The 24,896-nt window shown below is 47.4% G+C and overlaps 1 protein-coding gene across 1 annotated transcript in view; it reads right to left on the reverse strand.

The window, feature by feature from the left end:
- Positions 1–24,896, reverse strand: part of SLC12A8 (solute carrier family 12 member 8) — a gene marked incomplete at both ends in the record, with an annotated part of 130,044 nt that overhangs the window by 15,804 nt on the left and 89,344 nt on the right. The window contains 4 exons of the mRNA XM_082839603.1: positions 6,780–7,425; positions 13,393–13,539; positions 21,601–21,688; positions 23,319–23,406. Of these exons, the coding sequence (XP_082695729.1) occupies positions 6,780–7,425; positions 13,393–13,539; positions 21,601–21,688; positions 23,319–23,406 (969 nt within the window). The remainder of the gene's footprint in view (positions 1–6,779; positions 7,426–13,392; positions 13,540–21,600; positions 21,689–23,318; positions 23,407–24,896) is intronic.

Below are 24,896 nucleotides of genomic sequence, written 5' to 3' on the forward strand. Positions count from 1 at the left end.
CGGTCTGGGAAGATCCCACATGCCGCGGAGTGGCTGGGCCCGTGAGCCATGGCCGCTGAGCCTGCGCGTCCGGAGCCTGTGCTCCGCGATGGGAGAGGCCACGACAGTGAGAGGCCCGCGTAGAGCAAAAAAAAAAAAAATCAAATATAATAAACATAACGCATAACATTAAATTGTCTTTTAAAATCTAGTGGTATGTCTAACAAGTTCTATGCTCACAAAACCCATGCAGAAATAAAGACTTTTTAAGCATGAAGGGGGAAGACATTATATCAATTTTTAAAATCACAAATTTAAATAATTTTACAGAAATTACTTAAAAATCAATATTAAACCATCTCTGGAAATGCACTCCATACCTTTATCAGGATAAATAAACACATAGTTCTAGCTGGCATGTACAAACCAAGAATGTGCGTTGATGTGGTTCACAAAGGATCGTGTTTCAGGTTCATGTGGGATCTTATCATGTTGATTCTGTAATCTTTTAACCACTTTCCAAATGCTGCATGTTTATTTCTAGGTTGTCATTAGCACCAACAATGCAGCTATGAGACTCTTGTACATATTTACGGTTTGTTGTTTGGTTTAGGGTTGTTTCCTTGAGATACAATCCCCCCAAACAGATTTACTAAGTCAGAGCAATTAGACAGTTTTATATTTCTTGTTACATCTTGAAAGCTCACTCTCCAGAAAGCATGAACCAGAGGGACTTCCAGCTACCACAATGTAAAGAGGTCAGTGAATCCTCTCCGTAAGAGACAGGTATACAGCTAGACAAAATCATCAAAAACAATCACTTGGGGCTCTAGAAATTTACCAAACGGAGACAACAAACCAAGAAGTGTTTATTTTTTCAAAAACTGCTGGAGCTGAGGGTAAGGACGGTGAGAGTCTACAGCCTCCTTCCTGAGCTGCTCCCACCCCCACCCCAGTTCTTACCAGCATGGAGCTGGCCTGTGTCCGTGTGGCCCAGAAGGCTTCCACCCTCTGCCAGCAGATCTGTGCGTGGGTTGGGAAGCACAATCGAAGCTGCAGCTCTCCAGGCTCCCCGGCTTTGACTTTTGTCAGTCTCTCTTAGGCTCCCCCAAGCAGGGGGATGTGGGGAGCTGTAGTCCTTCTACAGCTCTCTGATTTCTAGGATCTTCCCATTAAATTTCTGGCTGTTCCACTGCTCACCCTAGCTGGGTCCCTCAGGCTAGCAAAGCTGAGGATTTCACCATTCCATTTTCTACTTTGCTCACAACATTGAACTTATAAAGGCACAACCCACAAGTTTGCTCCCTCTGGCAGCAAAACTGCTGATTTCTGAAGAAATCATGGCCAAAAACCTCCCAAATTTGATGAAAAACTTTAATCAATGGATCCAAAAGGAATGAATCCATTGACATTGCTTCCAGCAATGTGTACATATACCCAATCACCACTGACCTACTATTTTTTATCTAAATTTTTGACAGCTTAACAGATATGAAATATCTCAATGGTGGTTTAAATTGGACTCATTTAATCAGTACAATGGCCTAGTTCATAATAGACACTGGCCCCAAGCAGCATACACTTTGTGTAGTGGTTAAGAACACACGCTCTGAAGTGAGGTGGACCTGGGTTCAAATTCTAGCTGTCTCCTATCCTGAGCAAGTGTTTAACTTCCCTAAGCCTCACCTTTGTCATCTGGAAAAAGGTAATAACAATGCCTAGATCTGAGCTGAGCTGAGCTAATCCGCGTGTTAAGTGATTATCTCTGTGCCAGGCACCTGGGACAGACTCAATAAAAGCTGCCTATTTTTAGCTACAAACAGCATTCAACACTTAACCATAAAAGTTAGTTTGTTGAATGCACAGTGAGTGAGTCTGGTTTTTCATATGTAAACTGCGTGTTCATCTCTCCTGACCTCTCTTTAGTAGGATCTGGATTTTGACCTTCCTGTCTTTAAAAATAATATGGTTTGGGGCTTCCCTGGTGGCGCAGTGGTTGAGAGTCCGCCTGCTGATGCAGGGGACACGGGTTCGTGCCCGGTCCGGGAAGATCCCACATGCCGCAGAGCAGCTGGGCCCGTGAGCCATGGCCGCTGAGCCTGCGCGTCCGGAGCCTGTGCTCCGCAACGGGAGAGGCCACAACAGTGAGAGGCCTGCATACCGCAAAAAAAAAAAAAAAAAAAAACTGCTTTGGAAGGTATGCTTTTATCAGTTGTGTTTGTCAGAATAATTGTTTCCTTCTGTGACACTGTGCTGGGCAAATGTTTTTTATTTCTGTTTAATCAGATCCTTTTTGTCTTTGATGATGTCGTCAGTAGTCAGAAATCGCTCTCTTGCACAGCTGTTATAAATAAGGAATTTGTGGCTATATAAGGTATCAAATATGGCCCCAAGTTAATTTTTTGATCCATTTGCTCTCAACAATATTTATTCAATAGTGACTTGATTCTTATTATTTTACAGCATCTGGTTTGTCACACATTAGGTTCTTATAATAGTTTAACTCTTTCTATTCTACTTTACCTGTCAATGTTTAAAATTTTTAGCCAATATTTGTACAACTGTTCAGCAATTTGATTAGCCTTTACTGAGTGTCGATGCCATGTACTGTGTGGGAATATTGTTGATGAATACAAGGTAGAAAGACATGGTTTGTGACTAAAGGAAGCTCACAGACTGGAGGCAAAGCGATAAAACTAATATTTCTTCTCCTTAAGATAGGCAGACGACAAGCAGGCCTGAAGACAAATGTGTAAACAAACGTATAAAACAATGTGATAAGTGTTTATACCACTAGTGTGACTCAAATGTTATGCTTGCACAGGAGAGGAAATCAGGGAATCCTTCTCAGAGGGGGTCTGAAAAGTCAAATGGATTTTAAACCATTAGGTCGGCGTTTTTCAGATGGAAGTGGGCAGTGATGCAATGTGCAAAGGCAGGAAGGAATAAAGAACATGATGTGTTTGGGGCATGTGTCTGGGTATAGCTGGACATTTGTACATGGCAGCTGTCATGAGAAAACTGGCCAGGAAGGTGGGGCAGGGCAGGATTGCCAAGAATCTTGCAAATCACACCGGTATGGAAGGTAATAGATTCCAATGAAGGTTTTTCAGTAAGAGAAACATGATGAGAGTTTTATTTTAGAAAGATCATTCAGTGGACAATGAAAAGGAGAAACAGGATATGGGAGAATCTGGAGGCTGGAGATGAGCCGGGAGATTAACAAGAGTCTGGGCACCAGATGATGAGGGTCTGAACCAAGGTGAAGGCAGCCAGGATGGAGGAGACAGAGGGGTTTACAAGCGCTCGGGACATTTCTAAGATAGGGCAACTTCAATGATTAAACGTTGCAAAGTGACCACACATCTCTCCTGATAACCCACTGAGAAAACAGAAAAGGCATTAAATAGGCATAAACCTACAAACACAAGGAGAATGAGAGAGGAAAGATAAAAACAAGTCTTGGAAGGTGGAGCAGTGACGGAGGAGTGGTAACAGACAGCAGAGCCGAGGAGGACCAACTCTAGGGCCCACAGAGAGGATGCCAGCAATGAGCAGCCCAGTGCACCCCAGCAGGACCTCACAAAGTTCAGGACCAAGAAGTACCCGCCCTTGGGAAGCGATACGGTGCAGGGGACTTGTTGCAAGACTGTATATGAACCAGTTGGACATCAAGTGCCTTTCCTCTGGCCATGTAGCTAGGAAATAACTCCCTCTTTGCCTGACCCCCTCCCCAAGGTATGTGAGGGTTCCTCTGAAGAAATCAAACCAGAGAGGGCCTGAACTTGGGACACCAGGCATAGCAAAGAGTGGGGGGAATGGAGCTAGAAACTGGGGAATTCAATGAAGTCTCTATCCTAAAGAGTGGGAGGCCACCAACTTGCTTATGTCCCCCGGCTCCCTGAACACAAAGAGCCAACGGGGGGACCCCCAGGCAAGAGATTAAAGGACTTTTCTCTGGAGGAAACCTCTAGCTAACCACACTTGGGGATCCTCCCATGAAAAAGCCAGCTTCTTGATCATTCTACAGTGAGGTGCCCCAACCAGTAAGCTGTGCCCAGGATGCAGGTCTTCTAAACAGCTTTTCACTACTTACTTCTAAATAGGAACAGAAATCAAAAGATCAACAGACATTTTAGTGAAGCCAATATAAAAGAGAGAGTGAGACCAAGCCAAAGAGAAAAGAGTCTGAAGAACACAGGGCAGAAGAAGACTTTAAAGGGAGAATAAGTAACATTACCAGAAAAATAAGATAAGCGTTCTACCTATAAAACAAGAATGAGATGATGTTCAACATTTTTTTAAAAAAGATGGAGACACATCAGGTTACAACCAAGAGCTCTTGGAAATTAAGAACAGGAGAGCTGTGGCATAGACTCACTGTTGTTACCCAATCTCCCCTTCCTCCTTAGGGAAAGAAAGAACCCCACAGGATGTCATGTGAAGCAGCAATAAAGCCAGCTAAAAAGACATTTCCCAGCCTCTGAGAATACCTAGAAAGGCTAGCGAATCAAGTTCAGAGCTATATAGCCAGGGACAACACTCAAAACCATATGTCTGGGCAGTCTAGGGGGGACACCACAGGGGCATGCGCCAAGGTCTAGACACTTCTGACCCTGAAAAGCCCTGATGGCGGAGCCAGGAATGTAGTCACCCTGCAGCCACTATCATGCTTCCAGAGAGTTCCTCAAAGTCCCCATTTCTTCAGGTTCCCAGTTCCCAGTATATGGAGGCTTCATCTAATTAGCCGAGCCTTGGTCCCGTGCCTGAACTCTGCAGGAGGGGCGGGAAAACTGAATATCTGAGATTTTCAGTTTTAAGAGTGAAAGGTTTGCTGTGCCTCCCACCAAGACTCATAACACTGGAAATTCTTCAAACACAGGGAGGTCATTCAAGGCTGAGTAGGGAAAAAAAAAAAAGACAGAAGTCTACCATGATATCACGCCCAACAGAGCTTGTCCCCTGGATCTGACAGAGAAGTGTGATAGAGGAATTCCAAGACAACAGCTTTGTAGCAGACCGAAAGCACTGACAGGCTAGAGTGGATCAGAATAAGGGCCATAGGACAGAGGGGGGAAAAAAACAAATGGATATGATAAATTTCTGAAGAATTCGAGCATTTGGAAAATAACATTGAGAGGCGTTTGCCATATCCGCCAGAACATCTAGAAAAAAATGATGACACAAAACCAAGCAAATAAAAAACCAAGGCTGGGCTTCCCTGGTGGCGCGGTGGTTGAGAGTCCGCCTGCCGATGCAGGGGACACGGGTTTGTGCCCCGGTCCAGGAAGATCCCACATGCCGAGGAGCGGCTGGGCCCGTGAGCCATGGCCGCTGAACCTACTGCGTCCGGAGCCTGTGCTCCGCAACGGAGGGGCCACGGCAGTGAGAGGCCCACGTACGGCAAAAAAAAAAAAAAACAAAACAAAAAACCAAGGCTATTATTAACCCCAGGAAACAGAAAAAGTTGGACAGAAAAGGAAATGTAATCATAGCATAATATATGGCTCAGAGTTAAGCAATATTTACCTAATCATGATAATATGAATACTAGCTATTAAATTAAAAAACTGTGATGTAATTATACTGGGGACATTGGATGAGAAATCAAGAGTGGCATAAATGAGCTAGTCTTCATTTATCATAATAGGAAATCAAGAGATGAAACTGACATATCAAGAAGTAGCAATACAAATATATTATCTACGAACATGAAGGTTAACAGAAGAAGCAACTTTTTGGTTGAAAGTGGGATTTTCTGGGAGCGGGACTAGGGGAGGCAGAAGACTCAGAGGGATGGTATGGAAGAGTGGGAACTACGATCTCTGATTATGTGACTTTTCACTCCACTTGACTTATTAAACTGTACTCATTACTTTGACAAAAATAACATAGTTTTTAAATTTTTAATAATGCTCCTACCATTAAAAACCACCCACCAATTTGGAGGTAAAGGAGGAAAAGCAGGTGTACGGAAGAACGTAAAGCATTTATTTTTGGACATCTCCTTCTATGTCACCTGTCTCCTCCTCTCTGCCCACACTTGTCAGTACAGATCTCAGGAAGCAGGTTAATGGGCTTCAAATATAGGGAGACCTGGGTGTGATGTCCAGCTGCGCAAGGTATCAGCTCTGAGCATAGTATCGGTTTCATCTCTGTGACCTCACTGGGACTCAGGGTCTTCACTGGTAAAATAGAAAATGCTAATATCTATTATATTACATGCAATAATATATGTAAAGCACCTAGAATATGGAAGACTAAAAAATTCTGAGTTCTCTCTTTCTCTCGGAATTTCTCACGCCCCAGAAGCCTCCCTTTGAGAGTCTCTCCCTGTGTCTCTGTGCCTACAGATCTGAGGGAGCAAAGAAAAGCTGTGCTCCTAAAGCATATCTTCTTTCCCTCCATTCCCTCCTGCCTGGTTTGGGAGACAAAACACACTGAGTCCTTGCCAGGCAGTTTGTCAAAACACATCTCCACTTCCCTTGAAAGGATAAACTGGTTTCATTCACGTTGGCTGATTTTTGAGTAAAATGAAATTAATATTTGATTATTAGCCATGGCTCCCAGCTCTAACATACAGGAGTAGATAGAAATTTCTGTTTAAAATTAACTATCTATACCAGAGTAGAATTACAAAGTCAATTGATATCTGACCATAACTTTTAAAAGTAAATACCAAACAAAATTCTCAAGGATTTTAAACCCAGCTATAAAATGAACTAAGGACTTGAAAGAGGGTTGTGATAACTGAGTAGTCACCCAAATTAGGAGGCCCCATGTGATTCCAAAGCACCCACCTTCTCTGCTCGGCCTGGGCTGATTACTGGGCTCAGGGATGAGTTGTTCTCCACAGGCTCCCCCAGGCCGAGCCCCTTCACTTCTGGAACTCGGCATGTTCCCATGGGGCCCCTGCCCCTCCCAGGAGGCAGTAGGCCACCCGTCACAGCCTTCAGGAGGGAAGGAAGCAGGAGACCTGGGGTCTAAGAGGAAGCTCTCTTGGAGGGTTCGCTTGGTGGCCTTCTTGGTCTTCCCCTTCTGATTCTCTGGGATCCCGTGGCCCTCTCCTCCTCCGGGCTGGCTACTCGCAAGCTTCCTGGTTAGCTGGAGGAGCTGGTCCATGTCCTTGGTGAATTCTAGCAGAGTGCCCTCAGAGAGGTTCCAGGCAACGCCCTCAGAGCCACAGCTGGGAGCCTTCTCCAGGAGCAGGTGCTCAGAGCAGTGGAGAGCTCCCAGGCCCTCCCCGGGCACCGACTCAGGCACCTGTGGGAGGCTGCAGGCGCCCATGGACAGGGAGAAGTAAGAGTAGTCCACCGCGCTGTATGTCAGCATGAAGTTGATGGTGACGATGGGGGCCAGGACGTTTACCTGACCCACAAGGACAAAGGCCATGGTCACCAAGCTGGTCAGGCAGATGGCAGCTACGGGTGTTTTACTTGGCCCTTTCTGCAGAAACAAAAATAACATGCAAGACCATAACATTTCAGAAGAAAATCACAGTATTTGATAGAAACAACTCATAATGACTCAGCCACTTCTCCCATGTGACTCTTGGTGTGTTCCTAACTGTTCATCTACAAACTTGGGATAATGACATCTGACCCATGGGATTACTGTGAGATCAGAGCTAACGCACGTAAAATGCTTGACGCGGCCCTGGCACACAGTGGGCGCCCAACACATCCAACAGGCATTAACTGTATTAGTAACCATTAATGTGGGACAATCCTATAGAACATGGATTTCACAAATATGTCTCCTTTTGTCTTTCACTGGGTTTAACACCAGCCTTGGAAATCATAGAAGTGCAAAATTGATTCTTCCCATGCTTTAATGGAGAAAATGACCTGAACGGGAGCGGCAGACCCTGGAAGATATAGCAGAATCATTGGTGGCTGAGGTGGGGGAATTCTGATACTAAACATGCACATGCATGTTCTCATACACACACATTTATGCACATCTGTTATTAATGGAGGGGGAGTATGGTGACTTTTAGAAGGACAGGAGAGGAGAAAATGCATTAACTCCATATAATCTGCCACTCCACAGAAGCTATTCCTTACAGTCACTGACACAGTTCTTGGGCCAGAAGCAATAGTCGCTTCTCAGTCCTTATCTTCTTTGGCCCAAGGATTACACTTGACCCAGCTGCTCACTCCCTGGTCTCCTCGCTTCTCTTGGTTCGTCTCCTTGTCATCGACTGCTCCTTAGTCTCTGTCGCTGGCCTCTCCACACCTCTGAAATCTGCATTTAGAGCAATCCCCAGCTCCATCCTCAGTCTATGTTCCCTTCTCTTCTCTGTCTATGTTCCCCCTCTAGGATTTCAATCAGGCTCATGGCTTCAAATACTAGCTTAATGCTCTCAGCTCCCAAATTTGAATCTCCAGCCTGAAATGTTCCCCTGAAATCCAGACTTAAATATTCAACTATCTGCTCAACATTTCCGGTTGATGTCTAATAGGATCTCAAACCTAATATTTCCAAAACCAAACTGCTGATCCTCCAACGTCCTGCCTCTCAAATCTACTCCCCTGCAGCTTCGCCACCTCCGAAAATGGCCACTCCATCCTTCTAGTTGCTCAGTCAAGCAAAATTCTTGATGCCTCTTCTCACTCACTCATTCTCCTCCGGCAAATATTGTCAGTCTTCCTCTCAGGATAGACACAGGATCTAACCACTGCTCCCATCTCCTTTATACCAGCACTCTGTGATGGAAGGGGCAGGCACGTCAGCCACTTTCAGATCTGACCTGTGAACCTCCCAGGTATGTTCCTCCAGCGCGTTCCCCTTACTGAGGGTTGGAACAGAGTGCGATCTTCAGAGTCACAAGATGAAGATAGTGAAGTCATCGTGGCCTGAGTCTCTGAGGATCAGAGGCCCTGTTGACTTGAAACACCTTCCCTAGAACCTCAGAGTAAAATTTTTTTTAGAAAAAGGAGTAAAAATACATTTTATTGTTTTTGAAAATTACATTTTGGGGTATATTTGCTACAGCTATTTAGCATACTCTAACAATAAAACTACCAAGGATAAAATAAATCCTCATGAACTAACAAAAACTTAAAAGGAGGGTCCTAGGTAAGCGGAAGGAGGTCTTAGGTAAACTGTAGGAAATGCAAGTGGTCCAGGAAAGGACTTTGACAAGCGTGGGTTAGAAAGTGATAAAATAGTCACACATGAACTTCTGTTACCAAAAGACACATTAAGAAAAGTCAAGTCACAGACCGGGAAAAGATATTTGTGACACGTGTAACTGACAAAGGGTAATGCAGAATATACAAAGAATCCCTACAAAATAATTAGAAGACAGACAACCCACTAAAAACAATGAGCAATTCCACTAATGGGTACAGGGTCTGCAAGAATGCCATACGTGAACATGTCTACTACAAGAATGTTTGCTGCACTGTCTGTAACAGTCCCAAACTGGGACATAACATGACAGCAAGATGAGTAAATAAACGGCAGCCAATGAGGAAATGCTATATAGAGATGATAATAAACAAGACGCTGCTACAAGCAAAAACACGGAGAAATCACATGCACATAATGATGTATGAAAGAAGCATGCCACATTCATATAAAGTTTAAAAAACAGGCAACACTGAACTAGGACGTAATCCAGAGTTGGCAAACCATAGCCCCTGGGCCAGATCTGGACACCATCTGTTTATGTCTGCCCACAAGCTAAAGATGGTCTTACATTTTTAAAGAGTTAGGAAAAAAATCAAAGAAGAGTAATATTTTGTGACACCTGAAAATTACATGAAATTCTAATTTCAGTGTCCACAAATAAAGTTTTATTGGAAGACAGCCACACTCACCCCATTAGGTACTGTCTGTGGCAACTTTCGAGCTACAACAGCAGAGTTGAGCAGTTGTGACAGAGACCATAGGGCCTGCAAAGCCTAAAATATTTGGCCCCTTTCAGAAAAAGTTTCCTGAGTAAAACCACAGAGAAAGCAAGGAAATTATCACAGGAATATGGATAGTAGCTTCCACAGTGAGAGGGACGGGGCTCCGACCAGAGAGGGTATGTGGAGGGGGGCATCAGGGGCTGGCAGTGTTCTTGGGTGGAGGCTACACGATGTTCACTTCATAGTCATTGTTTAAGCTGTTCATATTGGTTTTATGCCCTTTTCTGTATGCTGAATATACCTCAAAAAATTTTTAAAGTTTCCTCTCTCCCCCATTAAAAGAAAAAATGTACTAGTAAAATTTAATCATATGTAAAGAAGTTTTGACAAAAAATATTCCTCCAAAAGGCATGTGACAACTAGAGAAAATATTTGTAATACATGTAACAAAGAAACAGCATCTGTCAATTCAGAAGAAAAAGACGAACAATCACAGAAAAAAAAAAAATGCAAACGACTCTTAGGGGAAACGGTGTTCAACACCTTTCCTAATAAGGGTAATGCAGATCACAAGTATCTTAAGATGCCATGTCTCACCGCACAACTGGCAAAAATTCATACCTGACACTGAGCTGTAGACAGGCTCATCTGACACTGTGGTGCTCAGGCACGAGTGCAAATGGCGAGCCACACGCCCTGTGTCCAGATACGCACAATTATAAACCAAGCTCATAACCATTAAATCAAGTATGTTCTGTCTTCCTTCCTCGGCAAATATAACTTCAGGACGATGGGGAAGGCCAGGTTCAAGTTTAGAGTTCTTGCACTCCCCGGAGCTCCTCACTGCAGGATCCAGCTCACTGCCCACCGGCAACTCTTGTCTTCCTAGACCACACTGCAGGGCGGGCTCACACCCACATGTGGATTCTCAGCCCACACCCTAGCCCTAAAATGGACAGGTTCAGGGAAGACGCCCTGGCAGACCCTGCATTTAGGCTGGGGGACATCTGGGAAGGAAATTCCAGGGTGTAGGATACCTGGACCATGGTCTAGAAGGTGGGTATGGGATCTAGAAGGGCAGGTCCCCCTGACCTCATGAGTTTCTTAGAGACCAGAACAGAGTCCTATAAAGCAGGGTCTTTTGGCCTGAATCTAACAGTCATGATGGCTATTGGGAAACAGGAACTCTCATACATCGCTGGTAGAAGTACAAAATGATACAAATTCCATGGAAGGTGTTTTGGCAAAATATCTATTAATGCTAAAAATGCACTTACCTTTTGATCAGCAAGCGCACTTATGAAAATTTATCCTGTATCTATTTGCACATGTACAAAATTGTACACATACACACACACACACACACACACACACACACACACACGAGTATCCTTTGTAGCACTGTTTACTGGAAGCCATACTATCTATAGGGAACCGGTTAATAAACTACAGCATATACACATGATGGAAAAAGAATGAGAAAGTTCTCTCTATATTTATGTGAAAAGATCGATTTCCAAGCTATATTATATGAAGAAAAGCAAGGTACAGAACAATGTATACAGAACACAATATTTTTTTTTTAAACATCTCTATTGGAGTATAATTGCTTTACAGTGGTGTTAGTTTCTGCTGTATAACAAAGTGAATCAGCTATACATATACATATATCCTCATATCTCCTCCCTCTTGCATCTCCCTTCCACCCTCCCTATCCCACCCCTCTAGGTGGTCACAAAGCGCCGAGCTGATCTCCCTGTGCTATGCGGCTGCTTCCCACTAGCTACATTTTACATTTGGTAGTGTGTATATGTCCATGCCACTCTCTCACTTCATCCCAGCTTACCCCTCCCCCTCCCTGTGTCCTCAAGTCCATTCTCTACGTCTGCGTCTTTATTCATGTCCTGCCCCTAGGTTCTTCAGACCATTTTTCTTTTAGATGCCATATATATGTGTTAGCATACGGTATTTGTTTTTCTCTTTCTGACTTCCTTCACTCTATATGACAAGACTCTAGGTCCATCCACCTCACTACAAATAACTCAATTTTATTTCTCTTTATGGCTGAGTAATATTCCATTGTATATATGTGCCACATCTTCTTTATTCATTCATCTGTCGATGGACACTTAGGTTGCTTCCATGTCCTGGCTGTTGTGAATAGAGCTGCAATTAATAGTTTGGTACATGACTCTTTCTGAATTACGGTTTTCTCAGGGAATATGCCCAGTAGTGGGATTGCTGGGTCGTATATAGTTCTATTTTTTGTTTTTTAAGGAACCTCCATACTGTTCTCCATAGTGGCTGTATCAATTTACATTCCCACCAACAGTGCAAGAGGGTAGAACCAATCTTTGTAAAACTAGAAGAGAGAAGGATTCCTAAAAAGCTAATAAAACCAGCTACTGGTAAGGCATGGACGCAGATGAAGAAAGAGTAGGAAGACTCATGACAGGAGCAAAACTTCTCAGGGTGCCTTTTATATCATTGTTAGTTTTGAACCCTGTACACATATTATCTAATAAAAAATAAATGAAATTAAAATAGAATAAAAGGCATATACCACATGGAAGGTACTAAAGATGACAGTCATTTGTCCTACCCGCCCACGCTGACTGGTGGATAAGAAGTGGAGGAAGGTAAAGGGAGGAATTAAAGGTGACTTGTAACTATGTGGTCCCAAACAAGAGGGGGGATGGGCATGGGAAGGGGGTGGGGAGGACCCCTGTGGTGTTCCAACCACATAGAAATCAACTACAGCTTGCAAAACACATGTTTGGAAAGTGGGGTTCTGTTTCTTTCTCCTGTCACCCCTTCGGTTTTAGGAATGTCTCATTTGATGGTTCCATGACTCAACCAAGTTGTATTAGGGTTTGGGCCGTGATGACTAACAGAGAGCCCAGAGACCAGAGGTGTGAGGAATCATCCTAAAGCAACCCCAAAGGGAAGGTGAACCTCCAGGATACAGTTAGAACTGCAAGGACCAGCTCCCCTCCTCACGAAGAGATTCTTCCCTCTAGGCTAAACTTGGAGGATCCAGAATTTATTTATTTATTTTTATTTATTTTTGCAGTACACGGGCCTCTCACTGTTGTGGCCTCTCCCGTTGCGGAGCACAGGCTCCGGACACGCAGGCTCAGCGGCCATGGCTCATGGGCCCAGCCGCTCCACAGCATGTGGGATCTTCCCGGACCGGGGCACGAACCCGCGTCCCCTGCATCGGCAGGCGGACTCTCAACCACTGCGCCACCAGGGAAGCCCCAGAATTTATTTTTATTAAAGGTTGTGGCACTCCCTCTCCCTGCTGTGCAGGGTCCACAGTGCTACGGTGACGGTTAGCTAACCCAGCACTAAAGGGCCCTAGGTGGTTGTGACATTGACAGATACTTTGTCCACTGGCCCCAGACTAAAGCAGCCAGAGGACAGGGGTGCATTCTTGTTTCTCCCCACCAGAAGCGGACCAGCGGCTCTTATCAGAAAGACTTAAGCAATTTACTGGCCAACGATCAGGTTAGTGGCAAAATGTACATTTCTCAAAGAAAAGGTCACTCACCCCTTGCCCCAGACAGGCCAGCGCAGGAATCACTTTCTCCTGGGCAATGCACTGCAGGATCCGGGGTGCTCCGTAGAGGCCTCCCATACAGGAGGCCAGGGACGAGATGTATAAGCCCAAAAGGAACAGGAAGCCCACCAGGGACACCTATATGAGGAAGCAGTTTCATTATCCAGTGTCAGAACCTGCTTACATACCTTTCTCTCCCCTGGCACGCACCCACCCACACCCCATCTGACCATAACTCCTCTAGATTCAACATCCTGGATATATTTCCAATACCCCAGTCCCACCCCACTTCCTTGGCACTGCTACCATTTGAGTTTGACCTACCATCACTTCTCGTACAGACTACACAGAGTGTAGTCACACTCAAACTGAGTGTGCGTCAAATTCATCCCGAGTGCTTGTTGAAACACGGATTTCTGGACCTTACCTCAGAGTTTCTGATTCAGTAGGTCTGGGGTAGGGCCCCTAACCTGGATTTCTAACAAGTGTCCAGGTGATGCTGATGCAGCTGGTCTGGGGACTATCCTTTGAGAACCACCACCACCACCAATGCTAAGTGGCTAGGCTCTGTCCCCAAGCCTCTGCCAGTGTGACCTAAATGCACATCTGATCATGGCTCTCCATCCCCCCGACACTCCTGGCTCTGCCTGGTCTGTGGCTCTTCCAGCCCCACACCCTGCACGCTCAGAGTCTATCAGCATGATTTCTCTGCCTGCTGGAACCCTCTGTCCACACCCCTAATCTACTCATTGTCTGTCTCTTAAACTCCCAATTGTGCTTCAAGACTCAGCACGAATCTCCGCTCCTCCATGAGGCCACCCCCAGCCCGTCACCAGGTGTGCCTGGTGCGCCTCTGGGCTCCGCGGCACCTCAGCGTGAGGTTGGGGCACACCATCGCTTCCACTGGCTTCATTTCTGCAGGGCTCCCGTCTGGTTCATCCTGGTCCACTTGGTGCCAACACAGAAATATAAATGCTGAGCAAAAGAATGAGATCCAGGACCCACGTGGCCCAGAAAGCACCAACAACAGATAGAATAAGAGAGGGCAGAGCCGTTCTGCTTGGTGTCACCTTGCACAGATCAGTGCTGCTGGCCATGCAGCTGTGTCCCACACTGTCTGTCATGAATCTCTCTCCCCCTCCTGAGCTGGACCTCATCTGTACCCACAGGGAAGTCTCTCTCTTTTCTTGAGTATTTGAGGTACCTTCTCCTTTCTACTTCACTTTAGGCAAATGCCCCGAGCTGTGTACTCTAAGTGCTTAATCGTCCAACTATTACAGTTGGGTTAGATTTCATTTTCAGTTTTGTTACTTACACCCTTCTCCATGAAGACTCTCCTCACCCCAGTTTTTACTCCCTTGCTTTAGCAAATGCACTGGGTCAGTGGCATCACGCTATATGGAACACTGGCTAGACCTCTTTCCTGGCCCATAAATTATCACCAGAAACCTGCATCAGCCAGGATTCTTGACCGGAAATATTTTTTTTAACAAAAATTTTTTAAACTTTATTTTAATTAATTATTATATTTTTTTTTGGCTGAGTCGGGCCTTAGTTGCGACACACGGGATCTGTCGTTGCAGCACGCAGGCTTCTCTCTAGTTGTGGCATGCAGGTTTTCTCTCTCTAGTTGTGGCACGTGGGCTCCAGGGTGCGTGGGCTCTGTAGTTTGCGGAGCGTGAGCTCAGTAGTTGTGGTGCGCGGGCTTAGTGGCCCCGCGGCATGTGGGATCTTAGTTCTCTGACCAGGGATCGAACCCACGTCCCCTGCGTTGGAAGGCGGATTCTTTACCCCTGGACCATCAGAGAAGTCCACGGAAACATTTTTTTAAGAATATATTTGTAGGCTACTAGAAGGGTCACAGGATCGGTCGTCAGGAGACTGAAAGATCAGGCTCGCGTAAAGGCGAGCCCCAAGGCTGGAGGCATATTCAGACCCCTGAACAGGAGCAGTCTGACCAAGCTGCGACCAGCACCTGCTGCCCTAAAGATGAATCCTCACCATACCTTTATCTTTGCCTCATTCATTACATTTGGAGCATCTGATGGGCCCAGCCTCAGTCACATGCCCTACCAGGGCCACAAAGGGACCGGCAAGTGAGAGTCTGGTCATTTGGACTCCTATAATATTAAATGGGGCTCACTCCCTTCAAGCCCTCACACAGGGGGTATAACCCCCAAATGGTCAGGGAGGACAGAAGTTTGATGGACAAGACTAAGGTCCACTATAGAGCCTACATTTTCCTTAATTCAGTGTGGATGACTTCTCCCTAAGTGCATGGCCTCATCTTGATCCCCAATAAATCTCTCCTCTTTTCTTCAACGTCATGGGTATCTTACAACTATCCCACTCACACCCTTCTTACCACTTTACTACTAGAAGAAATTAACGTCATCTAACGTTTCCCTCACCTCATTTGCATGCTCCCATGGCATGTTATTTCCTGCCCTGTGGTGCAGTTAATTACGCTCACGGCCCGTCTTGCCAGCCGGCCATAAACTTCGGAGTCTCATGCATCTTGGCCCCTCCCCGCCACACCTGAGTCTGGCGCACAGGGTTCAGCAAGTGCCCGCTGAAGTCATAAAGCTTCACGGCTTCACTGTGACTCGTGCCCTGGATGTCTTATAAAATTGTCAGATAAACTGGTCCCAGTATCAATCCCTAATCCATGCTGAGATACAATCATCCATCTGTAACCTTTGTTTCTGTCTGTTGACTTCCTTTTTTCTTTTAATGGACTCTGTGATGAAATTTTATCAAAAGCTTTTTTTGGAAAATCTGACCCAGTAGTTCTCCACTCTGGCTATACACGAGTCACCCCAGAAGTTCTGCTTTAATTAGTATATGGGACACAGACGTGGTTGATTTCTCAAAAGGCCTCCAGTGATTCTAAAGTGCAGTGAGGGTGAAAGCCACTGGGCATGGTACACTGTCTTCATTGCATCCTCCCCTCAGAGAATTCTCCAGCACAGGCAGGAATGGTATTTCCTTGCAGAAATTTTACTGCTTCTTAACCAAAAGCTTATATACATTTGAGTTAAAAAAAAAATTCTTGGGACTTCCCTGGTGGTACAGTGGTTAAGAATCCGCTTGACAATGCAGGGGACACGGGTTGGATCCCTGGCCCGGGAAGATCCCACATGCTGTGGAGCAACTAAGTCTGTGCACCGCAACTACTGAGCCTGCACTCTAGAGCCCGTGAGCCACAACTACTGAGCCCGTGTGCCACAACTACTGAAGCCCGCGCACCTAGAGACTGTGCTCCACAACAAGAGAAGCCACTGCAGTAAGAAGCCTGCACACTGCAACAAAGAGTAGTCCCTGCTCACCACAACTAGAGAAAGCCCGCACGTAGCAACAAAGACCCAACACTGCCAAAAATAAATAAACAATTTTAAAAAAAATCTTTTTCAGGGACTTTCCTGGTGGTCCACAGTGGTTAAGACTTGGTCTTGCAATGCAGGGGACATCAGTTCAACCCCCGGTCGGGGAACTAAGATCCCACACGCCGCAGGGCAACTTAAGCCTGCACGCCACAACCAGAGAGCCCACGTGCTGCAACTGCAGAGCCCACACACTCTGGAGCCTGCATGCCACAACCAGAGACTCTGCGTGCTGCAACTAATAAGCCCATGTGCTCTGGAGCCTGCGTGCCACAAGTAAGACCCGACACAGACAAAAAAATAATAATAATAAAAATAAATATATAAAAATAATTCTTTTTCATTTATAGCCTGCCCATTTGCAGTGGACATGAGTGGGAAGAAGACTGCCCAGGCTGGCATCCTTCAGTGATGGAACTGACCAGAGGAAGTCTCTGGCAACATGAGATTGTGATATGGTGACCTCCGTCCTGGCCAGCCTCCCCACAAATGCTCCCCAGGATCCCTGCAGAGCCCTGGGGCTGAGGGCCAAAGGGACAACTGTCCAGGTGTCAATTGTGGACTTATGTCCAGTTTGTCAATTGTGTTTCCAATGGCCTGCTCACTTGCCACTCTTTTATATAAAACTGTTATTCAGTCAATTTTCTGAAAAATAAATGAAATGTTGGTCCTCGTGGTTGGATATATTATAACAACTCCATTCTCTCTCTCTCTCCCACCTGAGTCCTGCCCCTTCCTTTCTCTCATCCATCCACCCATGTAGGGAGCATTTCCTGAGGACCGTGTAGGTAACTGGCATAGGGCAAGGTTTTACAGGTGCAACAGTAAACTCCACAGCTTTGCTCCCAGCTGTGCAGAATGTAATCATTTTCTCTATTTATATGGGGCTGTAAACTTGCTATCTGTGCCAGTGGAGGTGGAAGTAAGAATCTATTTGAGCAGATGTGTGTCAACAGTTCTTTAGGAAAAAGTAAAATGTGCCCTTCTGTCTTCCACCGGCGTGAGTCACCACAAAAAGCTGTCTTTCTAAAACATTATCTGGGGTGTGAACTACCCTAATTTCTCTTTTCGTAACTACTGATGAAAATCATTAATTCGGCTCTCTGCTCTTGGTATTTGATCCCAGCTCCCATTGGAGCTCCAGTCATTGAGAGAGCCCACCAACCTACTGGCTGATCTCTTCTCTTGAAGGACTGAATATAAAGTCATTTCCAAGGTACTCACTCTGCCTTACCTAATTCCTGCAGCCCCTGGACGTTACTGAGGAGTACATCCTGACACCTGTACGATCCCAACTGTATGACTGTGGCGGTGCCTCAGCAGTTCCCTCTTCCTGGAGACATGAGTTTTCTAACACTGTTCTCATTCCATGAGTTGGCCAACTTCGCAACTTTCAGGCAAGTTTTCTCTCTCACTTGATAGACACTTTCCAGAAGGAAACAAAGTCGGCTTCACTTCCTGAGAGGCAGAGCCGTGTCCACGATGGAGAGCAGAGGACAGGCAGGTGGGGCTGGGTGGCGGATGCTGGGCTGGGCTCACCCCGCCCGCCACGAGCCCTGCCTCACCCCGACTTCCCAGGCGTAGCTTGTGAACGTGGGAAGCCGTGACTGTCTAATCCAAGAGTGACGAGAGTTTTCCCCGCAGGATACCCCACGTTTCACAAACACGCTTTGCAGATACTGTTCCTACTTAGTCTGTTCTTTTTTTTGCTAGTTAGCAAGCCCCAGCGCTCCTAAAATACTTGGTCTTTTTGATGTGTAATAAACATTTTTTCTTGGGCTGCCTACAAGTTTATTCCGAGAAAATGATTCAATCGATTTCATTTCACCCCTACTAATACCTGCTCTTTATACAACTCCTTTTTCTAGAAGCCAGTAACATTGGGATTGACGCTTTGGGGGCTTTTCCTATTCAGTTAAACATGTGGATTCAAAGGAAAAAATCTCCCCACCCCAAGATGTGTCCTACCTGTAAGGGTGTCCCCACAAGGAGTGCGCAGGGAGTCAAAATGTAATAAGCACCTGCTGTGCACCAGGCACTGCGCTCTACGCGGATTACCTCAGAGCCACCTTGACGCACTCGGGGGTTTTAGAAAGTGTAACATTAGTGAGACTGACACCCAACATCCAGGAAAAAGTTCCTCTGGGGTAGGGATATAAAGTGAAAAGAAACTTCTCAGAGAAACCATGGGCTGGGAAGCCAAATAATTAGAAATAGATCAGAGAAGCTGTGGGAAACCCAGAAAGAAACAGATGAACGGACCCGCTGCAGGTCAGTGGAAAGGAATCCAGGGCAGCCAGCGGCCACTGCGGATAAGCGTTCTGGCAGAAAAAGCTCGCGAGAAAGAGAGGGACGTGCTCAGAGGAGCTTCACGAGGAGGAACGCCAAGGGGTGGATGCTGGAGGTCTGTGCCCAGCCCTCGGGGCACGCAGACCGGACGGAAGAGGCCTTGCTTCCTTGGGCCCAGGAGAGCTCAGAGATGGGCCAGCTCAGAACCCAGGCCACAGCTAAGATGTGAGGGAGAGATGAGCAGTTTATTAAAACCACATCGGGGTGGCAGGTTGTGTCAAGGGACCACGTAAGGAGGCCACACCTGTACCTGCCAGCCTCTCGTGCTGTACCCTCCCATCCTCCAGGTGCCATGAGTACAATTGTCTGTGGCCCAACTAACTGCCCAAGTATAGTCCCTGCTACTGCAGCCTGGTCAGTCCCAAGGAGGCATGCTGAAGGGCAAGAAGGGAGAAAAGCCGGGTCTCATGGCTTTGGGGGGAAAATCCCACATGGTCCCCTTTGTAGGGGACCCCAGCGGGCAGTGCACCAGGGCGCTGCTGCTGTGGAGCTGCCCTGGTTGGTTCCGTCTCTGTTCCCTCACTTGCTGCGCTGGCCCCTGCTTGCTACTGACAATCAAGAACTCCATCTTTCCTTTCTTTCATAGGTTTCACAACAGCCTGTTCCGGGAAACAGTCTCTTGTCCTCTCCAAAAACCAACTGTCCACCCTCACCTGGTATGCGTGTAGTGACATTCCCACGTGCATTTGCCAGGCACGGTTTGGCAGGTGTCCCCAGCCACAGAAGGGCTTGCCTGCCTAGCTGTTTTAGTGCCTGGGACAGGTGGCATTTCAGACAAACTCCACCCCCTCCCTGACCCCATTCACGAGTCTATTATTAGTGGTGGAATCTCCACTCCACGAAGTCTCCCCTGCGCTGTCCGTGGAGACGCTCTTACACGCTTGCTGTTGTGGCCTTCCTCGGACACAGGCTGCCTAGGCTCCCACACACCCGTTCTTAGCTTCCCCGCAAAGCCGGGGAAGGAGCTGAGAGAGGAGACCCCGCCCAGGGATCACTGGCCTCCCTCCATCCAGATCAGAGTCTCTGGTGGTTGAAGGGACCTCCGTGGGGGAATCCACGAGGAAGAACCAGCTTGTGAAGGGACAGAGCTAGCTGGCCACTGGCATGGTGCAGACAGCAGCCGGCAGCTCCCTCAGGCCAAGGCCCAGCTGCTCCTGGAGGCCTTTAATCCCTCTGATGTGGCCAAGCTTTTCATTCCACAGCTAGAGAAGAGGCCCCTGGGAGATGAAACGCAAGACGGCAGCGAGCACGGAGATATAAGTGGGGGAAGCTGATGTTGATTCCTCCCCTGAGAGTAAACCTTGCTCGCCTGTGGTGGCGGCCGGGGGTATCTAAGACCTTGGGCCCTGGGAGGTGGGTGTCAGCGCTCTCACTACCCAAACCGCTCCCCCTTTTAAAACCTGCTTCCACGGTAAGGCCAAGACCCCCCATCCCCCAAAAACAAATATCACCCTGACACCGGCGTCTACATGCCTGAAAAAGAAACCTGTGGCAATGTGAAAATCAAGCCCAAACGTAGCTGTAAAATGTAGCTCAGAGTTTCCGGCCCCAGGTTGCCCCAAGCCGTGCCCCTCCATGTGTCTGCAAGGCTGCTTTGCAAAGCCTCACACCAGAGAAAAGGGTACTTTCTCCTACATATGAGCAGTGCTACTCAGGAGTTAACCGAGTAAGAAAACCTCCCTGGCCTGGCGCATCTCTCTGATGCATGACAGCAATCTCAGGGCCCACTTTTCCCCCAGGGAACTGATGGGAAGATAGGAGTTTTGGGGGATTTCCAGAAGAATGTGTGGAAGTCTTATTCTCCTGGGTTCTAGAGATGCCAAGTGAGTGTCCTTGACTGTCACATGACCTCCAGCCTGTTCCAGGGCTGCTGTGGAACATCAGGAATTCGCTAATCTTCTGCGGGCAGAGGGTGCAGGGCTCAGGAAACAAAGATACTGTAGCCAAATCCACCCGGGGCCACCTCCCTGGGGAGCCCGAGGGGACAAGGGGCCTCCAGCCCTGCCTCTCACCGCCCTTCACCTTGGCGCTGGGCTTCCGCCATCTGCCTCCACCTTGCCACCCTCTTTTCCAGCCATCAGCCTCCTCCTTCCTACCCGTTTCTTGCAAGTAGCACTTCCTGCTTGTGGTGGAAGGGGAGGCTATTGGCAAAAATGAAGGGCCGTTGGAGCTCGGGGTTTCGGGGGACCAGATTGTTTCTGCCCTGATTTTCGACATGAAGGGATGCTTGTGTCCCCCTTACTTAGCACCTGCATTCATGTGCCTTTTCAGGTGTTGTTACCCGGGTCTAGGGATCCATGTGAAGGACCTGCATCTTCCCCATGGTTTTGGCCCCTGTACTTCAGTCCTGAGCCCGAGACTACCTGGATCCCCAGGCAGGGCTGCAAGGGGGAGGCAGCCGCTGCTGCTCAGAGCCGATCAATGACCCCGCGGCCTGAGCCTGTCGGGCAGTGCAGGACTCACCCACCTTTTCTGCTATCAGGAAGTCATAGCGAAGGGCCCCTCGGGTGCAGATGGCGCCCAGCAGGAGGACAAAGACGACGTACAGAAACCACCTGCAAGAAACCCAAGAGCGGAGCAGAGCTGCCACCTGCCCTCGCCCAGCCCCGTCCCAACCCACCCCACCCCACTCAGCCTACGGGTTCCCAAGGAGACCTGTCCCAGAGGACAGAGAAAGGTCCATCGTGAAGCCCCCCCCAGCTGGTCTGGGGGGCACTTCCAGTACTTCTTCTCCTCTAGCATATTTCATACACACACACACACACACACACACACACACACACACACACACACACACACACACACACACACATCTATATAAACGTATCATTTTTTGCCTCTTTCTTACATTACAGAGATTGTTGGGGGTGAGCAGCGGCCCACCAGGCCTCTAGGTGGCCAGGATGCAGGCCGGGGCTGACTGGTAGCCCTGCACCCCATTATCCTGCAGCAGAACAAGCTGATCATCTTTCAGGCCTCGGAGGCCTGCTGTTCCTTGGCCCCCAGGTGGCAGAGAGCCAAGCCGAATGTGAAAGGCCAGCAGGGACCTGGCTCTGCCCTCAGATGCCCTGTGACCTCGATCAAGTCACATGACCCCTGCGGCCTCATCCCCATCTGGACAGCGGGATGATGGGCTAAAGGCTCCTCCCGGGACCTCCCAGCTGTGACCAAAAACGAGACAGGGCTCTTTCTTTCCCTTCCTGCCTGACACCCAACCTTCTCTCTGTCAGCCTCATTTTCTTCCCGACGAGATCACCTTATTTAGCACAAAACAGAGACAGGTGCTGTGTACCTGGCTAGAAGCAACAGTGCCATCATGACAAGCTAAAAGCAAACACAGCATCGGTGAAACAGACACAGTAATATTTTTTAAAACATCACAGTTAAAATAATACAGGCACTTTAACCCTCTTGGGCCCTTGTCATGTCTGGGATCTCATTACCTTTCACGCCTACCCAGTGAAGGCAGAGGAGCTTCTTCCCGTGTACAGAGAGAAAACAGAAGATTCTAGAAGGTCAGAAACAGACCCAAGGCACCCAGCCTGCTTGCGTGGGTGGCAGAGTGCGAACTAAAATAGGGACGCCTGACAGCCTTGCGGCAGTGCCAGGGAGGCGAGCTGGGGGAAGAGGAGAGTCGGCCTCTGAGCTCCTACTACGTGCTGTTACACACAGCATCTCCTCCACAATCTACGGGGCACCCATGTTCTCATTACCTCCATTTTACAGAGAAGAAAAAGGAAGCTCAGAAAGTTAAGTAAATTGCCTGAAGTCACACAGCCAACCAGCGGCTGGGCTGGGATGTAAATCGTAGTCTGTCTGACGGCAAAATTCTTCCTCTTTGTATTCCCTGCAATGACCCTGGAAACTCAAAGGTTACAAAATGCCCAAGTTCAAAATGGGGGTGGGGGAGGGGGAGGGGCAGGAGTCTGAGGAAAAAGGAAAGAAAGGATTTCATCTTGGTTAACAGCCCTCCTCCTTGCTGCATTCCCAGGCAGCGGTAGGAAAGGGCAATCGTCTGAACCCACCAGATGTGAATTTTCCAGCTGGCTGAGTGTTAAAAGGAGGATTGGAATATAGAATAGATAGGTCACAGTCGGGGCACTCTTAGAACTAAAGGAGCAATCCCCTCTTTTGCCTGGGGTTCTCTCTCCCTCTCTCCAGATGATTGCCACCAGGGGAACTTACGAGATGCCAACAGCTGCTAGGGAGCCCAGGGGGATGCTGGCAGCAGGCTCCCTGAGGTCGCCCCCCATGTTGAAGCCGGCCATGACTCCTGAAAGACACCCAGATGGGAGAGAAGGGTGAGCTGCATACTCCACGAATCATCTGCCCCTCCTCGGGGCCCTCTCCTGGAAGGGATCCCAGGGCCAAGCCCTCCCATATGCAGCTCTGCAAACTGTACTTCTCAATCTCCCCTGGCAACTGGGGAGGCATCCTCGAGGCATGAAAGGGACCTTTGTGGGTTGGGTGAGTTCGGGAGGAAAGCCCTATTGGCTTCAAAAGCATCTTATGGCCCAGTGCAAAGTAATGAGGGCCAGGGAGACGTCTGGCAGGCCACACAAAGGTCCCAAGGCCACATGCTGAGCTCTGAGCTCTGCTTTCCAGATGGACAACATCCAGGAGAGGCTCCGCCTTAGCAAAGTGCCCACCACTGCCTGCTCAGCAGAGTTCCTTTCCTCTGCTGCCCACAGACTACACTGGGGTTCAGGGTTCCCAGGGGCAGGTCTCAACCAATATTCAGAGCCAGCTACCATGTTCAAAGCTCCTGAGCTGCCAAAGGGCTCTAAACAAACTCCAAAGAACCATCCTGATGCTACCAACACTGAGTGGCGAGCTCCTTTTCATCATGGACTCTATTCCCCATGAACACGCGTGAAAAGCAGTTAGTCACGATAAGGAGGAACAGCACAGTGCGGGACGGTGAGGACATCGCTTCAGTCCAAACACACACACACAGGAAACCAACAAGACAATGTGCTCTGAACATCACAGGTGGGTCCAGCCCACATGCGCTCTACAAGCCCACAGGAGTGGGTGCATCTTGAACATGGACTTGAAGGAAGATTTGCAAGGGCTTAGGGAGAGGAATGGGTCTAACCCCGTCATTACAGATTTATGAACCCTTTGAACCTGACAGAGCCTGTGTTAAGCACTCTTCATGCATTTTTTATCTCGTTTAATCCTCACAACAACCACATCAGAAAAGTAGAATTATCTCTCCAATTTTATAGAAAAGGCAACTAGTGCTCAAAGAGGTTAATTAAAATAGCCTCCACACATTTAGTAAGTGGCAAAGCTAAGATTCAACCCTGGTCTGTGTGATTCCAAAAATTGTACTCTTAACGCCCTTGCTATAATGCTTGAGGGAACTCAAGTGCAGTGGAGTGAAGTGAAAGTTTGGGCCCAGAAAGTTAAAGCAGAGCTGTTTCATAGAGTACTGTGAATGTTGGACCAAGGTAGGGACCTGCATAAACTTTGACCCAGCAATTCCACTCCTAGGGTTGTATCCTAAGTAAACAGTCAAGGATATGAGTAAAGATTTATCCAAAAATGTTTAGAAATGCTTGTTTATAATAGTGAAAATTATAAACAACCTAATGTCTAAAAATAGAGGATTGGCTAAATATGTGATGATACATCTTTCAATAAATACCAGGTCACCATTATTGTCAGGGATACGCTGTGACATGAAGAGAGATTTCAAAGCTATCGCTTCAATTTCAGAGGCATATTCTAAAGCAGGACATATGGTATGATGCTATT

Source organism: Leucopleurus acutus (genome assembly GCF_964270905.1).
Source record: "Leucopleurus acutus genome assembly, chromosome: 5".
Lineage (NCBI taxonomy): Eukaryota > Metazoa > Chordata > Mammalia > Artiodactyla > Delphinidae > Leucopleurus > Leucopleurus acutus.